General features: G+C 35.0%; 1 protein-coding gene across 2 annotated transcripts in view; it reads right to left on the reverse strand.

Moving 5' to 3' along the window:
• Positions 1-2,037: 2,037 nt before the first annotated feature.
• The window catches only part of LOC133172022 (uncharacterized), a 50,049-nt gene continuing 34,996 nt past the window's right edge, over positions 2,038-17,090 (reverse strand). For both annotated transcript variants that reach the window (XM_061306826.1, XM_061306824.1), the window contains exons 10-12: positions 7,921-8,337; positions 5,836-7,818; positions 2,038-3,822 (exon numbers count right to left, since the gene is read on the reverse strand). In XM_061306826.1, the coding sequence (XP_061162810.1) occupies positions 3,668-3,822; positions 5,836-7,818; positions 7,921-8,337 (2,555 nt within the window). In that variant the 3' untranslated portion in view covers positions 2,038-3,667. The remainder of the gene's footprint in view (positions 3,823-5,835; positions 7,819-7,920; positions 8,338-17,090) is intronic.

Consider the following 17,090-nt stretch of genomic DNA (forward strand, 5'->3'; position numbering starts at 1 on the left):
GTTTTCTTTCTTGAAAGGATTATCAATAAAGAAAAAAAAATCTCCTTGAAAAAAAAAAGATTCCAATTACTGCACTTTGTCAAAATAAGTTTATTGATCCTTCGTCACACTTGATCTGATGCGAGAATCGGCAACACAATCCATCAACAGAATTAAAGGGATAATATAAATATTCATTAAATTCTTGATTTAAATCAAGGATTTGCGAGTCTTTTATGGCTTAAAAACAGTGTACTTCAACAAAACCTTTCTAAAATCAAACTATCTGTGAGTGTTTACTCGTGTTTTTATTCCTTATTATTTCAACTTCAATCGAATCATTTGAAAACTTTTGGTATAGATGAAGAAATGTGATTAAAAAAGCAGGACGTGTTTTTTTCTGCTATTCTTAACTGACAAGCAACCATTAGATTTACGCATTGTCGTGTAATGGGATAAAAGAAATGTGCAATAGGATTTCATAGCAAAATGAAAAAGCACTTTAATATATGAAATTTGATCCTGATATCGAACCGAATGACTGTCCCTCGCTCAAATCGACAAGTCTTTTAAACTGACCTCCTGCCCTTACCTACTAAACTTTCAGTGTAATGTTTTAATAATTGCACTTCCACGATGATATTCGTATTTATAATTATAAGTGTTTATCGTTTGAAAAAATTACTTCAGGAAAGGAAAAATTACACACACCTATATGCTAATCAAGTTAAACATCTACTGTTCTGCGATATCCAAGTGGGAAGTGGGGTATCGTAAAAAGCATTTTTCAGAGCAATCCAATCTTTGCAAGCTATAAGGGTTTTCGGAGTGGAACAAAAATCCTCGGCATATATACAAAGATGATCGAGAGCCAGTCTTTTGATAATGAATCAAACATGGATAAAGTGATATGTACATTAAGTATGGTTTGAAATGTACATTAAATTGATGTCTCACAGAAAATTTATAGTTCAAAAATTAGATTTCATTCTCTTTTCAATCACGCAATTTTTTTCTTATTCGTTCTTTGGTTAACCAAAATGGGTTGGGGATGTGTATCTACAACGTACTGGATATGTTGATTAATACATGTACAGTACAATGCTACATAAGAAATAAAAGACCCATGGGCTACAACGTTCACCTGCAGGCCCGTAGGAAACAATTTCATTGGGGGGGGGGGGGGGGGGCACAGCCATACATTTTCAGTTGGGGGCACTATCAACAACCAAAAAATCCTCGACAAGCGAAAAAAAAATAAGGTCATCAGATGTTTTTATCGAGGGGGCATAAGCATATAGTAGCTGTTTTCTACAAGAGAGGGGGGAGCACGGCCACGGCCTGAGTCACTATGGCCCTACTGTTCATTTATCCCCTATACTCCTATGTAAAATACTGATCATATATTGTGGCCTCACCCTACCCCCAGGGGTCATGGTTTGACCAAACTTGAATCTACACTACCTGAGGATGCTTCCATATAAATACGACTGTCCATGGCTTTGCCGTTCTTTGAGAAGATCTATGTAAAACCACTCCTCGTTGCTCCACCCTACCCCAGAGGTCATGATTTAAACAATATTGAATCTACTCTGAGGATGCTTCCATATAAACAAGATTACCCATGGCTTTGCTGTTCTAGAGAATTTTTTCTACAATACATATTAAAATGTAAAACTTTGATTACCCCCCCCCCTTTTTCCAAACACTACTTTTTACTAAATGTTCATTGAAAGACTGGGTGCCCCCCCCCCCCTTTTGTTGTAGTATAGTCAAATAAGGGTAATGTAGCATTGGATGAATAAAATTTGGTCCTGAAAGAAGTTGGAACCTACAAATATATTACTGACCTAAAGTCCTTTAAAACATTTATGTTGCAAGGTTAATGACAAAGAAACACAAAATCCACTGAAAACTATTCTGTACTGCAAACACTCATACTTTATGTATAAGAAGTCTAAATAATAATTCATCATCCTTATTTGTAATGTTGAGAGAATCATAGTTGGGTACATACCAAGGTCTGTATATAAAAGATACAAAAAGAACAAACTAATGTACAGTTGTCACAGCTCGTATTTATTTAACATCCTGTTGAATATTTCCCCATACAATGGTGTTTCCTCAATGGTAACAGGTTTTATTTTTCTCCAACACACACAGAGAATATATCAATATCTGTCTCCAAAGTCTTACTAGACTGGAAACTTGGTATTGCAACAGTTGTTCAATCATGAGTTTGAGCATTATATTCACCCTTTTATAATGTGAGTACCAATGGAATTAAACAAGTTGCAGTGGATCTTCTTGAGGTATACTGATAGTTAGTAAATACAGTCATGCTTAGTAAATCCAGACGCTTGTGTTCCCAAGAAAATTGTCCAGATAAAAGAACATCCAGATAACTAAAATGGACTTTTTACAACTGGCAGAAATATTAATTTTGTTCCCAGAAAACTGATCAGGAAATTGAAGCGTCTGGCTTATTGTTGTCTGGCTCCATGGGGCTCCACTGCACTACACTGTAAAAGTGTGTGGTCAAATTTCCACAGCTACATAATGCAAAAAACTGCAATACATGTTCACTGTAGCATTTGAGATATATTTTAAACTTTAGATAAAAAATTCACTCTCAGTAAGTGCTTTTTAACTTCCACAGGTTGTATATGATGATAATAATAAAGATTTATTTACAAAATTGGAGAAAAAAATCATCTTAATGAAGATGGTTCTGAACACTAACTTTTGTGAAATTGTGAGGTAAATAATAATATATTACATATATAAATTAAGTGCTGATCACTGTTTGACAGTGGGAAGAATACTCATGTTAGAGCTTCACACTGTAACATGGAGTTTATTATAAATTTGGCACCATCACAAAAATTAATGTGTCAGATAGAACAGTATAACAATACAAAAGACACATTGGTACAAAATCAAAATAAGTTATTCCTTAAATAATGAAAGCACCTTTTTCTTATGGGAAAATCCATATTGGAAAATTTGTGAACAATTTGACACATGCACAAAAAGCATTAAAACTTATTTTGAATTGACCAACAATTCACATGTTGTAGAATTCTAAAACATCCTGTTTTATCATCCACAACAGCATGTTATATCACAATTAATTTTAAAGCTTCAAATAAATTTAGCGTACTTCTAATCCCAAACAGGAGCTTGTAATGTACATGTACTTCTAAATACATGTATCTTGAAATAGGCATTTCTTATTTGAAACTCCAAATGTCATCCTCTATACAAATCAACACATGTATACTGGTAAAAAAAAAATTAGTTGTAAAGCAATACCAGGTAAAATTGCATTGATTGCCTACATCTAATATTTTTTAATCAGGTATAGTATAAAAAAAGAAAAAAAAAGTTTTTCACTCAAGATGACAACAATTTTCTCATTATTCTGCATTTTCCCCTTCCATTCTCATTTAGAACTTGGAATAAAATCTTTCTTTCTGGTATTTTCACCGATACATTTTAAAAATCCAAATGAATGTACATGTGGCATAGATCTTGTGAAGTGCCAAAATTAAAGCAGTGATATCTCTGGCTTGTTTATCACTGACAGATTGATAAAACAGATGACATTTCAAATTCAGAACTAACTGCCAAATGTAAACAAATCTAAATATGAAAGACAGGTAGGATGTGTCTGCTGTATAATATTCTATCTTCTTGTTCTCCGTATCGGTTTTCTGATTGGACGGGGCTTGGCCTGATTACCGGTATTTCCAGATCCAACACTGAATGTAGGGGTCCCAAAGTTAGGCTGAGTTATGGGCCCTCCACTTGGGGTTCCAAATGAGGTATTACCTCCCCCTGCTGAAAACACAAATTTTCTTTAATTTGTATTCATACATTTAGATTCAGAATTATTAAATGAAATGACATTAATAGTGTCCAAAACTATTGAAAATTCAAACATATCTAATACTTAGGGATGTCAACGAATATTCGATTATTCAAATATTCATTCAATGAGTTGATATTCGAATAAGAATTTACTATTCGAATATTCGGTTTTTTCCCAGATTACACACAAAAAAGATAACTATGATTAATTTCGAGGACAACAAAATGAAACCCTTCTTTGTCGGTCTAAAAATGTGAAGAGTTTACTTGACAAAATAAATTCATTGATCATTGAATTACATGTTTTATAGAATTAGTCTGTAATATCGTAAAAGGATCAATTTCAGAATAAACTGTGTTAATTACTTGATTATCTCGGGTTGTATATATTCCAAATTTTAAAAAATCATTTTAGGAAAATAGTAAATTACCTACGAAAATTGTCCTTGGAAGTGTTTGTTTATGTTTTGAAAACATTGTATCAAGAATTATAATTACAACTCTTATTGGGTAGATAATTGTAATTAATTACACGCATTTAAATTTGAACAGTATCAGACCTGCCTACCCTTTTCATTGCGAGGGTGTAATTTCAATACTCATTTTGGCTGAATTTCAGAGATTACGGCGTAATCCTTTATGTTTCCTTAGTTTGATGTTTTGTAATGATACTATATTGTCTAAATAAACCTGTAATTGTACATCATTGAACAAAGCAAGCATGAATGTTCCGTTTTCAAATCATTTATTGAAAAAGGCTATGTGTTGTAAAACTGGTATCCTAAATGCAGTCATATCAAATTTATTTAATTTACATGCCTAATGAGCTTTTGGAAAATTTATAGAAAATCACATAATTCAAAGTTTCATTTGCATATTAATACAAATTCTACATTATTGCGCTATTTCGTTTTTGTTTTCCTTACATTTACTTGTTCTAATGTTGTTCTAAGCAATGTAAGAATAAACGGAATTCAAAATTAAACTGACTTTACTCATTGCACATTTCATTTAAAACTTTTTTTTCCTTAATTTTGGCATGCCTCCTGTTTAAAAGGCATAACTACAAAGTATATTAGGTATGTTGTTTGTATCGTAAATAATCAAATCGTGAAGAACCGAAACCCCCTATTAATTAGTATTAATTACCTTCTCGTTTTTATTTAGGAAAGCCTTCACTTTAACTTCCAAGTTAGCCTTTCATTAAGTTGTCTAGGAAAAATATTAAAAGTGTAAACTTAAAATTCATGGCGTAACAGCGTAATTTCATGGTAAAAAGCGGAAGAATTACGCCAAAAGCGGAAGGGTAGGCAGGTCTGCAGTATACGACAATCTTGCCGTTGGTAAGACGATCGGCTCATTGTTTAGAGCTTCAAGATATAATTTTTAGAATTATATTTCGGATGTTTACATGTGCACTCAAATCAATATATTTATTTCAAACATTGACAAATAGCAAATGTAAAATTCCTTACTGTAACCTACAAAATTCTACACACAGTTTTTCTTCAAATCTGTCATGAGGGTAAGATGATGCATATATAAGATTAACTAAATCTTATCGAATATTTGAATACATTCAAATACTTTCATTGAATATTCGAATATGAATTATTGACAAAATTGACATCCCTACTAATAATAGATTTTATATCCCTACACATTTTTAATAATCCCAGTAGGGCAAATAATGCTTAGGGTTCCAGGTTAAAAACAAACTAAATGAAATAGGGTAAGACTTTCTCATCAAACGCATGGTCAAATAAATTAATTATATTCACCATAATGTACAAGTTAAAAACATTTCATTCTGTATGGTTTTATTTTAAGAAATTAGGGTTGAGAAGAGAAAAAAATGGGGTCAGTTGGTAAACCCTAAATGTAAAATATTTTTTTAAAATTTCTATTTCTTTCTTTCTTTTTTGGGGGGAGGTGGTGTGGTGTGGTGTGAAGGGGGGGGGGGGTGTTTTAATTGGTACATACCTCCAAAGTTAAATGCACCTGGAGCTAATGATTGTGAAAAGTCAAATCCTTTGCTTGGATTTGCTGGAGTGGACTGGTTTGGAGTTGCACTGTTATTCTGAGGTGTTCCAAAATTAAATGTTGTAGATCCTGCTGAACTCTGAGAGTTTTTCAATGGTGTTGCCATACCAAAGTTGAACCCTGTGCCACTACCATTCATACTAGAAGTTCCAAAGTTTGGTGAACTAGCAGATTTGGTGAATCCTGGGGCACCCACTGACTGCCCAAAAGCAGGAGGATTTTGAGACTGTCCAAAAACAGAGCCTGGTTGCTGTCCAAAACTTGGTTGCTGCTGTCCAAATGTAGTCTGTTGGGTTGAAGGCGTCTGTCCAAATGCAAAAGATGGCTGAGGAGCTGTTTGCTGTCCAAATGCTGACCCAGACTGGGTGTTTGGATTCTGCTGTCCAAAGCTGAAGGATGGCTGAGCTGGCAGCTGTCCAAAACCAGAACTGTTTGTACTTTGTCCAAAACCAGATGTTCCTTGTACAGCTTGACCAAATCCTGTGTTTGTTTGAGACCCTGCTGGTTGTCCAAACACTGCTTGTGTGTTGCTGGATTGTCCAAAAGTACTGAGGGAAGTGTTGCTTCCAAATGCTGGAGTCTGGGATTGAGAAGTTTGAGCAGGTGGCTGAAATTGTCCAAAGACAGAACTAGACTGAGGAGCAGATGGCTGCCCAAACACACTGCTGGCAGCTGTGGTGGTCTGTCCAAATGTAAATGTTGAACTTGATTGAGACCCAGCTGACTGTTGTCCAAATGTGGTGGATGAAGTTGATGAGTTCTGGGTAACTGCTCCAAATGTAAAGGCTGGCTTTGGTAGGTCTGATTTTGATGTAATAGTAGCACCAAATAGCCCTGATCCTGCTGAAATAGATGGATTACTTTTGCCAAAATTGAAACTTCCTCCTGCTGTAGAATTTGAAGCACCTCCAAAGTTAAATCCACCACTTGTTGAGGAAGTTGTGGATGAAACATTTTGTCCTCCGAATGAAAACACCCCTGCAGCTGTTGAAGTTGTAGGTTTGGGAGCTTGATTCTGAGTCCCAAAGTTAAAACCTCCTGTAGCAGTTGATGCACTTGAAGGATTGGCTGTCACTGTACCAAAATTAAAACCTCCTGGAGGAGATGTAGTGGAAGCTCCAGAGTTTACACCCACTGATGGAGCAGATGAATTGCCTCCAAAGACAAATGTGCCAGAGGTTGTGCTAGCAGGGGTAGTCTCCTTCCCTACTTCAAAACTAAAGACACCTGCAGGATTTGCTTGAGTAGCAGTTGTGGCTTTGAAATTAAATCCACCAGGGGCAGACGGAGGCACTGCATTAGTGGCTGCTGGACTACTAAAAGAAACCCCTCCAGTAGTTGTCACAGTTGATACGGTTGTAGTTTGACTTCCAAAATTAAAGCCATTAGGCATCAATGAAGAAGCAGTAGTAGTGGTTCCACCAAAGTTAAATCCTCCCCCTGTTGATTCAGATGTTGTAACACTACTTGCTGATGATATTGCACTTGAACTTTGACCTCCAAATGTAAATCCTCCTGCTGTTGATTTAGTTGTTGTAACACTGCTTGCTGATGACAATGCACTTGAACTTTGACCTCCAAAGCTAAATCCTCCAACACTTAATGTAGTGGTGGCTGTAATTGGTGTCGAGGCACTGGAACTTTGGGTTCCAAAGCTAAATCCTCCTGGTGTACCAATGGTGGGTAATGCAGATACAGCACTGCTGGTTGCTGAAACCTGTCCACCTGTTTTAAAACCTCCTTGACCACTGGAAGAAGATATGAGTGAATTTGTTTGTCCTCCAAATACAGGAGATAGAGCTGATATGGAAGCTGTGATGGTGCAGCTTGGTCCACTAGAGAGTATTCCTGATATGGTAGTTGAAGCTGGAGTAGAGGATGTGGAGACAGCTGCTGTAGCTAGTGATTGTCCAAACTGAAAACCTGCAACATAACAAGAGGTAAATTGTTTTACACTTTTGAAATAAAATATAAAATTTTTACAGTTTGACAAAGAATCCATTTTCTGAACTTTTAGAGTGTTACCTGACACAGGGCTAGTTTTTGTTGCAGATGAAGCTGCAGTTGGGAAACTGAAGGGTGCAGCACTGGATATAGCCCCTGAGGCACTTGTCACAGTGGATGTACTACTAGACAGACTGGCCATGGAACTAGACTTGCTAACATCACTACCAACACTTGGAGAGCCACCAAATGAAAATCCAGCTGAAGCCAGAGGTTTGCTGGCTGGTGAGACAGAGTTGGAAGATGTGGTGGTATTAACAGAAAACAGGGTTGGGGAGGCTACAGAGGAAGCCATTGTACTAGAAACTGGTAAAGAGCTGGTCACAGAAAGAGGTGTGGTGGATCCAAGAGTTACTGGGGTGGTGATATTAGCCAATGGAGAAACAGCTGAAGTTAATGCTGGAGCTGCTGTTGAAACAGTAGTGGAGCTGGTAGTCTCTAAAATAGATAAAGAAGATGCAAGTTAAAGAAAAAACCTTGAGAAATATAAAGCTCATTATGAAGCATCAAAACAAAATCAAGTATTTTTTTAGAGATGGCAATCGAATACAGAATTGCTAATTGGTTAACCGCAAGACGTTCCGACCGATTAACCGGTTAATTGTATCGTATCAAATTACACATTTTTGACTTTTTTCATGTATTTGTATTTATATACACAAGAAGACTGAAAGAGAGACGCAGTTAGAAGTTAGAAACATTCTGCTCATTATCTTGATCAGGAAACTATATGTACATATAACTTATTTTATTTCAATTCCAATAGTTAGACAAAAGAAAAATAAGAAAACCATGAATCTTGCCTGAGAAACCAGACACAGAAAGATATCTTTCCAGTGCAGATGTTGCACAAATTCATACTTCATTGTCACAGTAATCAAAGTTTTGTCCGAACTTTCTTCTAATAAAATAATAGATAACGGCAAAAGATCGATATGTATACATACTCATTAAAAGTACTCAGTGGAGATTATGTAAAATCACTAAAGTATAACGGGACGATCAGGGTACCAATATAATGTTTTTAAAAACAGTAATTAACACTTCACAAATGGACCAATTATTACCCTGCGATCTCAATCCGGAGAGCCATAATTACCTCCAAATCAGCTTAATAATGTGTAAAAACACTGAACTATCAACTTTTATGCAGAGATTTCCTTTTTTTAAAAATGAAATTTAAGAAAATTGCGTTCAATTTTACATACATGTTTATTAAATTTTCCGACTAACCGATTGCAGATTTTCTAACCGATTTCCATCGTTCCGACCAATTAATCGATTAACCGGTTACAAATTGCCATCCCTAATTTTTAAAATTCTTTTGATTTTAATACAAGTGAACATAATAATATATCTTTTTGATTTCCAATGGAACTAGTGCTAATTGTAACGGGAACCGTTACAGATGTTCCCCAAACGGCTCTCCAATTCCGTATGATGCCCCATTCCCTACAAGCTTCCATAAATTAGACAATACTTTTGTAATATAAATGAACACTTTATTTTTAAGGGTATTTCATTGGAAAACTACTCCGATACAGCCATATGGGTATCAGCCAATCAAATTTCAGCGCATGTGCTTTCACATTAATTTTCTTATAGTGTCTCACAATACATACATTGTGTTAAATATTAAAGAATCTCATTGAAAAATAAGAGAGATGTAACCCTTTAAGTATTAGCCAATCAGAATTCAGCATACACGCATGCATGGCCTTGCATTCAATTTTGATAGTATCATAATGTAGGAGCTCTATGTGCCTATCCATGTCGTAAATTTCATCCTGTTTTGTTGAAAACCAAGGGAGTAATAGACATTTAAAGTTTCAACCAAACAGATTGCAGCACACCTGCATGCACGTGTTTTCAAGAAATTTCCTATATAACATGTTGTAGCACCTTATAATATATACTTATATTCTAAATTTCAAAGTATTTTGTCAAAAAACATGGAATTTATTGAGATTTTTGTATCAGCCAATCAGAGAAGAGCGCACGTGCATGCGCATGAGTTCATGCTAATTTGACCATGTTATCTTGTCTAGACTACTAATACATCTTTATATTTTGAGTTTCAAAGCAATTCATCAAGAAATATAAAAGTTACGGCTTCATCAAGTATATCAGTCATTTCACTTATTGCACGCGCGCACGTGCATGCAAAATGAACTTCGTTCCAAACACCTACACAACATGCCTATTAACCCTAAAAAGGTTTCATGTCAATCGGATGAGTGGTTCTATGAGAACACTCCCGGACAAAAAAGTATTGGAGAAAAAAGTAGAAAAAAAGAATAATTAATAATAACTAGAAACTCATTACTAGTAATGAGAAGTTCCTCCGTTATACTACTTCCTGTTTGCATGAACATGTCTTATCCAACGTCGCTATCAGCCTAAAACTTATGTAGAAACAAAATAACTTAAAAAATACTTTTTTGCTTCGTTTCTTGTCACCACCGGAAATAATGACGAACAACGATTTTTACACGAAGCAAATAAACTGATGACTGACTATAAGTCCTGAAAGTTTTAGACTTCAGTCTTTAACTGTTGCCGAACAATTGTGAGAACAAATTCTAATTCTGAAGACAGGAAAACACACGACCGGAAGTGAACTGAATAAAAATCTCTGAATTTTCTCTTGACTTTTCCAGTATCTACAGCATATGTAAAAAAACATTTCAAATACTTATCTATAAGTGATATTTATGAGAAAGTTAAACCACGAAATAACGTAGTTTATCTCTTAAAACCGGAAGTTTAAAGTTTTTTTTCCGGTGGAATCTAACATATTTCAAAACAGCAAAAGGGAAGCAATTAAGTGATGAAAGTTTTAATTTTAAAAAGAAAAGTTGAAATTTTCGATTTCTTCGATCACTTGCTGTCACGACCGGAAGTGACGGCTGATGCTTTTAACCCCATGTGTTTTGCCTTCTCACCAAGTTTTATTATTCCTCTAAGTTTGGTGTCTTACTTTCATGCCGTTTCCGAGATCTTGCTGAAATAGCTTTTCATTTTGAGGACAAGAAAACACGCGACTGGAAGTGAATTTTACTAAGATATTTCACGTCACTCTAGACATCTGCAGTCTCAATAACATATATAAAAATCATTTAAAGAACTCTATCTATAAGCGATATGTTGGGGAAAATTCAAAACCCCTATTATGTAGTTTTTCTCTTATAACCGGAAGTTGTCGTTTTTTGTTTCCGAAGGGACCAACACATATCGTAACTGTGAAAAAAAAACACAATTATATGATGCAAGTCTTAATCCAAAAGAGAAAAGTTGAAATTTTTGATTTCTTTGATCACTTCCTGTGACGACCGGAAGTGACAACTGATGCTCTTAATTCAAATGGTTTTGTCTACTCTTCAAGGTCTAATATTCCTATAAGTTTGGTGTCTAAATCTCTTACAGTTTCTGAGATCTCACTCGGATAAGTTCTCATTTTGCGGACATTTAAACGCGCAACCGGAAGTGAATTTTACAAAGATATTTGACATTACTCTAGACATTTGCAGTCTTGATAACATATTCAACAAGAGGCCCATGGGCCACATCGCTCACCTGAGCACACTGGCTAGACTAAGGCACAAATCAGTTCAGTAATGAACGGGGGTGGGGGGGGGGGGGGGGGGGGGGCTTGAATTTAAAACTACCTAATGATGCTTTTATGCCAATATAACAAATGAATTTGTTGTACTTGAGAAGATTTTAAAAGAATTTTCCCTTTTATTCCTTTGTAAAAATTTGATCCCCCATTGTAGCTCCTCCCTATCTCAGGGGTCATCATTTGAACAAACTTGAATCTACATTACCCGAGGATGCTTCCATATCAATAAGACTAACATAGCTTTTCTGTTCTTGAGAAGAAATTTTTTTTTCTATATGTTCTTATGTAAAACTTTCGATCCCCCATTGGGCCCCACCCTACCCCCGGGGGTCATCATTTGATCAAAATTGAATCTACACTACCTGAGGATGCTTCCATATAAATTTGACTCATCATGGCTTTACTGTTCTTGAGAAGAAGATTTTTCCTATATATTTCTATGTAAAACTTTGATCCTCCATTGTGGCCCCGCCCTACCCCCGGGAGCCATGATTTGAACAAAATTGAATCTACACTTCCTGAGGATGCTTCCATATAAATATGACTCTTCATGGCTTTACTGTTCTTGAAAAGAAGATTTTCAAAGATATTTCCTATATATTTCTAAGTAAAATTTTGATCCTCCATTGTGGCCCCGCCCTACCCCCGGGGGTCATGATTTGAACAAACTTGAATCTACACTACCTGAGGATGCTTCTGTATAAATATGACTCTTCATGGCTTTACTGTTCTTGAGAAGAAGATTTTTAAAGATTTTTCCTATATATTTCTATGTAAAATTTTGATCCTCCATTGTGGCCCCGCCCTACCCCCGGGGGTCATGATTTGAACAAAATTGAATTTACACATCCTGAAGATGCTTCCATATAAATATGACTCTTCATGGCTTTACTGTTCTTGAGAAGAAGATTTGTAAAGATTTTTCCTATATATTTCTATGTAAAACTTTGATCCTCCATTGTGGCCCCGCCCTACCCCCGGGGGTCATGATTTGAATAAATTTGAATCTACACTATCTGGGGATGCTTCCATATGAGTTTCATCCTTCCTGGCCCTGTAGTTCTTGAGAAGAAGATTTTTTAAAGATGCTATTCATTTTTCGTTAATTCTTAATTATCTCCCCTTGAAAGAGGGCGTGGCCCTTCATTTGAACAAACTTGAATCCCCTTCACCCAAGGATGCTTTGTGGCAAGTTTGGTTGAAATTGGCCCAGTGGTTCTGGAGAAGAAGTCGAAAATGTGAAAAGTTTACAGACAGACGGACAGACAGACTACAGACAAAATGTGATCAGAAAAGCTCACTTGAGCTTTCAGCTCAGGTGAGCTAAAAATCAGTTCAAATACGTTATCTATAAAAAAAATTTATGGGAAAGTAAAATACTCAAATTATGCAGTTTTTCGCTTATAGCCGGAAGTTGACGTTTTTGTTTCCGGTGGGACCAACATATATCGAATCTACAAATAAGATGCAACAATGTGATGAAAGAAAAAAAATCAAAAAAGAAAAGTTGAAAATTTCGATTTCTTTGATCACTTCCTGTGACGACCGGAAGTGACAGCTGACAATCTTAACCCAAATGGATTTGCCTACTCCTCAAGATCTATTACTCATATAAGTTTGGTGTCTTAATCTCTTACCGTTTCTGAGATCTCACTCGGACAAAATATTTTTGAAAAAATGGAAATCGGACATATCTGACGACCGGAAGTGAATTTTGAAAAAACTGAAAGATACCTTTGTAGGTATTTTCATTTTCTATTATCCCTGAAAATTTCAAGAAAATCCGTTAAGCCATCTCTGAGAAATGGCCCGGAAAAGAAAAGGAAAAAAAAAAAAAATAACTAGATGGGTCTTCCGTCTGATTTTGGATAAGATTAGTCAAGATCTTGACTGAGATATTCGTCTGTAAAAAGTGAAAGGATGCATATTGTTTAAAACATTATTCTGAGCTTCTTTTGTTCATTATTGCTTATCAAAATATTTCCTCTTGCTCGAGGTGTCAAAAAATTAGCATTCTGGACCCTATGTCCCCTTATTACATAACATATGATCCAAATTTTATAATATATAGTTGCAGAACTTTAAGATAAACATTTTTGCTTCAGTAATTTATAACAAAATATTGATCATTAAAGAGTTATAGATAAAAGACTTTTGGCCCTTCTGAGCCCCTAATTTGAGGGGTCAGCCCCTTTTTCTTGATATCAAATAAAAGGTCTTGTGATTTTGAAGACTTTTTGTTCAATATATTTTAACAAAATATTTTTATTTAAAATGTTATTATAAGAAATGTCTCTAAAATTCACTCAAAAATTTCGTCCTAAATTTCGACCCCTACTGAGCCTCCATACTTCGCACTTCCGGAAAATTTGAAAACCAAGGTGCACATCTAGAACATGTCCTCTATCACCACTGAAAGTTTCAATACTCTAGCATTTGTCGTTCTTGAGTTTTTGTGCAGACACAAGGTCTATCTAAAAATCGATCAAAGGGCGATAACTTCTGACCGGAAGTGATTTTTCAAAAACTGACATGGCGTTATAAACTTCAGATAGTAACACATTAACCCTGAAAATTTGAAGCAAATCGATCGAGCGGTCTCCAAGAAATCTTCTGCACAAAATCGGTAAGGAAAAAAAAAAGAATAATAACTAGATGGTTCTCGTTGCGAGCAACGAGTGGGTCTTCCGTCTGATTTTGGATAAGATTAGTCAAGATCTTGACTGAGATATTCATCTGTAAAAGTGAAAGGATGCATATTGTTTAAAACATTATTCTGAGCTTCTTTTGTTCATTATTGCTTATCAAAATATTTCCACTTGCTCGAGGTGTCAAAAAATTAGCATTCTGGCCCCTTATGTCCCCTTATTACGTAACATATGATCAAAATTTTATAATATATAGTTGCAGAACTTTAAGATAAACATTTTTGCTTCAGTAATTTATAACAAAATATTCATCATTAAAGAGTTATAGATGAAAGACTTTTGGCCCTTCTGAGCCCCTAATTTGAGGGGTCAGCCCCTTTTTCTTGATATCAAATGAAAGGTCTTGTGATTTTGAAGACTTTTTGTTCAACAACTATTCAGAAATTTCCTTTTGTTTAAGAGATATATAGAATAACAATATTTAGGGGCCAGCCCTCCAAGTCCTTAATGGGGATGTCTTGTAAAAATTATAAGGGTGTATATTGTTTAGAACATTATTCTGAACATCTTTTGTTCAATATTGCTTATCAAAATATTTCTCCTTTTCGAGATACAAAATGTCAAAGATTTAGCATTCTGGCCCCTTATTACGTAACATATGATCCAAATTTTATAATATATAGTTGCAGAATGTTAAGATGAACATTTTTGCTTCAGTAATTTATAACAAAATATTGATCATTAAAGAGTTATAGATAAAAGACTTTTGGCCCTTCTGAGCCCCTAATTTGAGGGGTCAGCCCCTTTTTCTTGATATCAAATAAAAGGTCTTGTGATTTTGAAGACTTTTTGTTCAACAACTATTCAGAAATTTCCTTTTGTTTAAGAGATATGTAGAATAACAATATTTAGTGGCCAGCCCTCCAAGTCCTTAATGGGGATGTCTTGCAAAAATTAAAAGGGTGTATATTGTTAAGAACATTATTCTGAACATCTTTTGTTCAATATTGCTTATCAAAATATTTCTCCTTTTCGAGATACAAAGTGTCAAAGATTTAGCATTCTGGCCCCTTATTACATAACATATGATTAAAATTTTATAATATATAGTTGCAGAATGTTAAGATGAACATTTTTGCTTCAGTAATTTATAACAAAATATTGATCATTAAAGAGTTATAGATAAAAGACTTTTGGCCCTTCTGAGCCCCTAATTTGAGGGGTCAGCCCCTTTTTCTTGATATCAAATAAAAGGTCTTGTGATTTTGAAGACTTTTTGTTCAACAACTATTCAGAAATTTCCTTTCGTTTAAGAGATATATAGAATAACACTATTTAGGGGCCAGCCCTCCAAGTCCTTAATGGGGATGTCTTGCAAAAATTAAAAGGGTGTATATTGTTAAGAACATTATTCTGAACATCTTTTGTTCAATATTGCTTATCAAAATATTTCTCCTTTTCGAGATACAAAGTGTCAAAGATTTAGCATTCTGGCCCCTTATGGCCCCTTATTACGTAACATATGATCCAAATTTTATAATATATAGTTGCAGAATGTTAAGATAAGCATTTTTGCTTCAGTAATTTATAACAAAATATTGATCATTAAAGAGTTATAGATAAAAGACTTTTGGCCCTTCTGAGCCCCTAATTTGAGGGGTCAGCCCCTTTTTCTTGATATCTAATAAAAGGTCTTGTGATTTTGAAGACTTTTTGTTCAATATATTTTAACAAAATATTTTTATTTAAAATGTTATTATAAGAAATGTCTCTAAAATTCACTCAAAAATTTCGTCCTAAATTTCGACCCCTACCGAGCCTCCATACTTCGCACTTCCGGAAAATTTGAAAACCAAGGTGCACATCTAGAACATGTCCTCTATCACCACTGAAAGTTTCAATACTCTAGCATTTGTCGTTCTTGAGTTTTTGTGCAGACTCAAGGTCTATCTAAAAATTGATCAAAGGGCGATAACTTCTGACCGGAAGTGATTTTTCAAAAACTGACATGGCGTTATAAACTTCAGATAGCAACACATTAACCCTGAAAATTTGAAGCAAATCGATCGAGCGGTCTCTGAGAAATCTTCTGCACAAAATCGGTAAGGAAAAAAAAAAGAATAATAACTAGATGAGATCTCGTTGCGAGCAACGAGTGGGTCTTCCGTCCGATTTTTGATAAGATGAGATAAGAGTTTGACTGAGATTTTCGTTTAAATATAATGATATAAATAAATTGTTAAGACGAAAAATTTTGCTTCAATAATGTTTAACAAAATATTGGTCATTAAAGGGTTATAGATTAAAGATTTTCGGCCCTTCTTGGCCCCTAATGTGAGAGGTCAGCCCCTTTTTTCTTGATATCATCTTAAAGCTCTCAAAATTTTGAACACTTTTTCTTCAACAACTAGTCAGAAATTCTTTTTCGTTTCTGAGATATTCGCAAAAGAAGTATTTAGGGGCCGGCCCTTCAACTACTTAATGGGGACGTTTAGTAAAAAATGAGAGGTTGCATCTTGTTAAGAACATTATTTTGGACATCTTTTGTTCAACATTGCTTATCAAAATATTTCCCACTTTTGAATATAAAGCGTCAAAGACTTAGCATTCTGGTCCCTTATGGCCCCTAATTATGTAACAAATGATGTGAATATCATAATCTATAGTTGTAAATTGTTGAGATAAACATTTTTGCTTCAGTAATCCATTACAAAATATTGATCGTTAAAGAGTTATTGTTCAAAGACTTTCAACCCCTCTCAGCCCCTATTGTGAGGGTCCAGCCCCTTTTTCTTCATATCATTTTAAAGCTCTCATGATTTTGAACACTTTTTGTTCAACAACTAGTCAGAAATTTTTTTTCGTTTCTGAGATATTCGCAAAAGAAATATATAGGGGCCGGCCCTTCAACTCCTTAATGG

Source organism: Saccostrea echinata, unplaced genomic scaffold, assembly GCF_033153115.1.
Source record: "Saccostrea echinata isolate AGI-Se365-2 ecotype Australia unplaced genomic scaffold, CSIRO_AGI_Sech_v1 ptg000054l, whole genome shotgun sequence".
NCBI classification, from domain to species: Eukaryota; Metazoa; Mollusca; class Bivalvia; order Ostreida; family Ostreidae; genus Saccostrea; species Saccostrea echinata.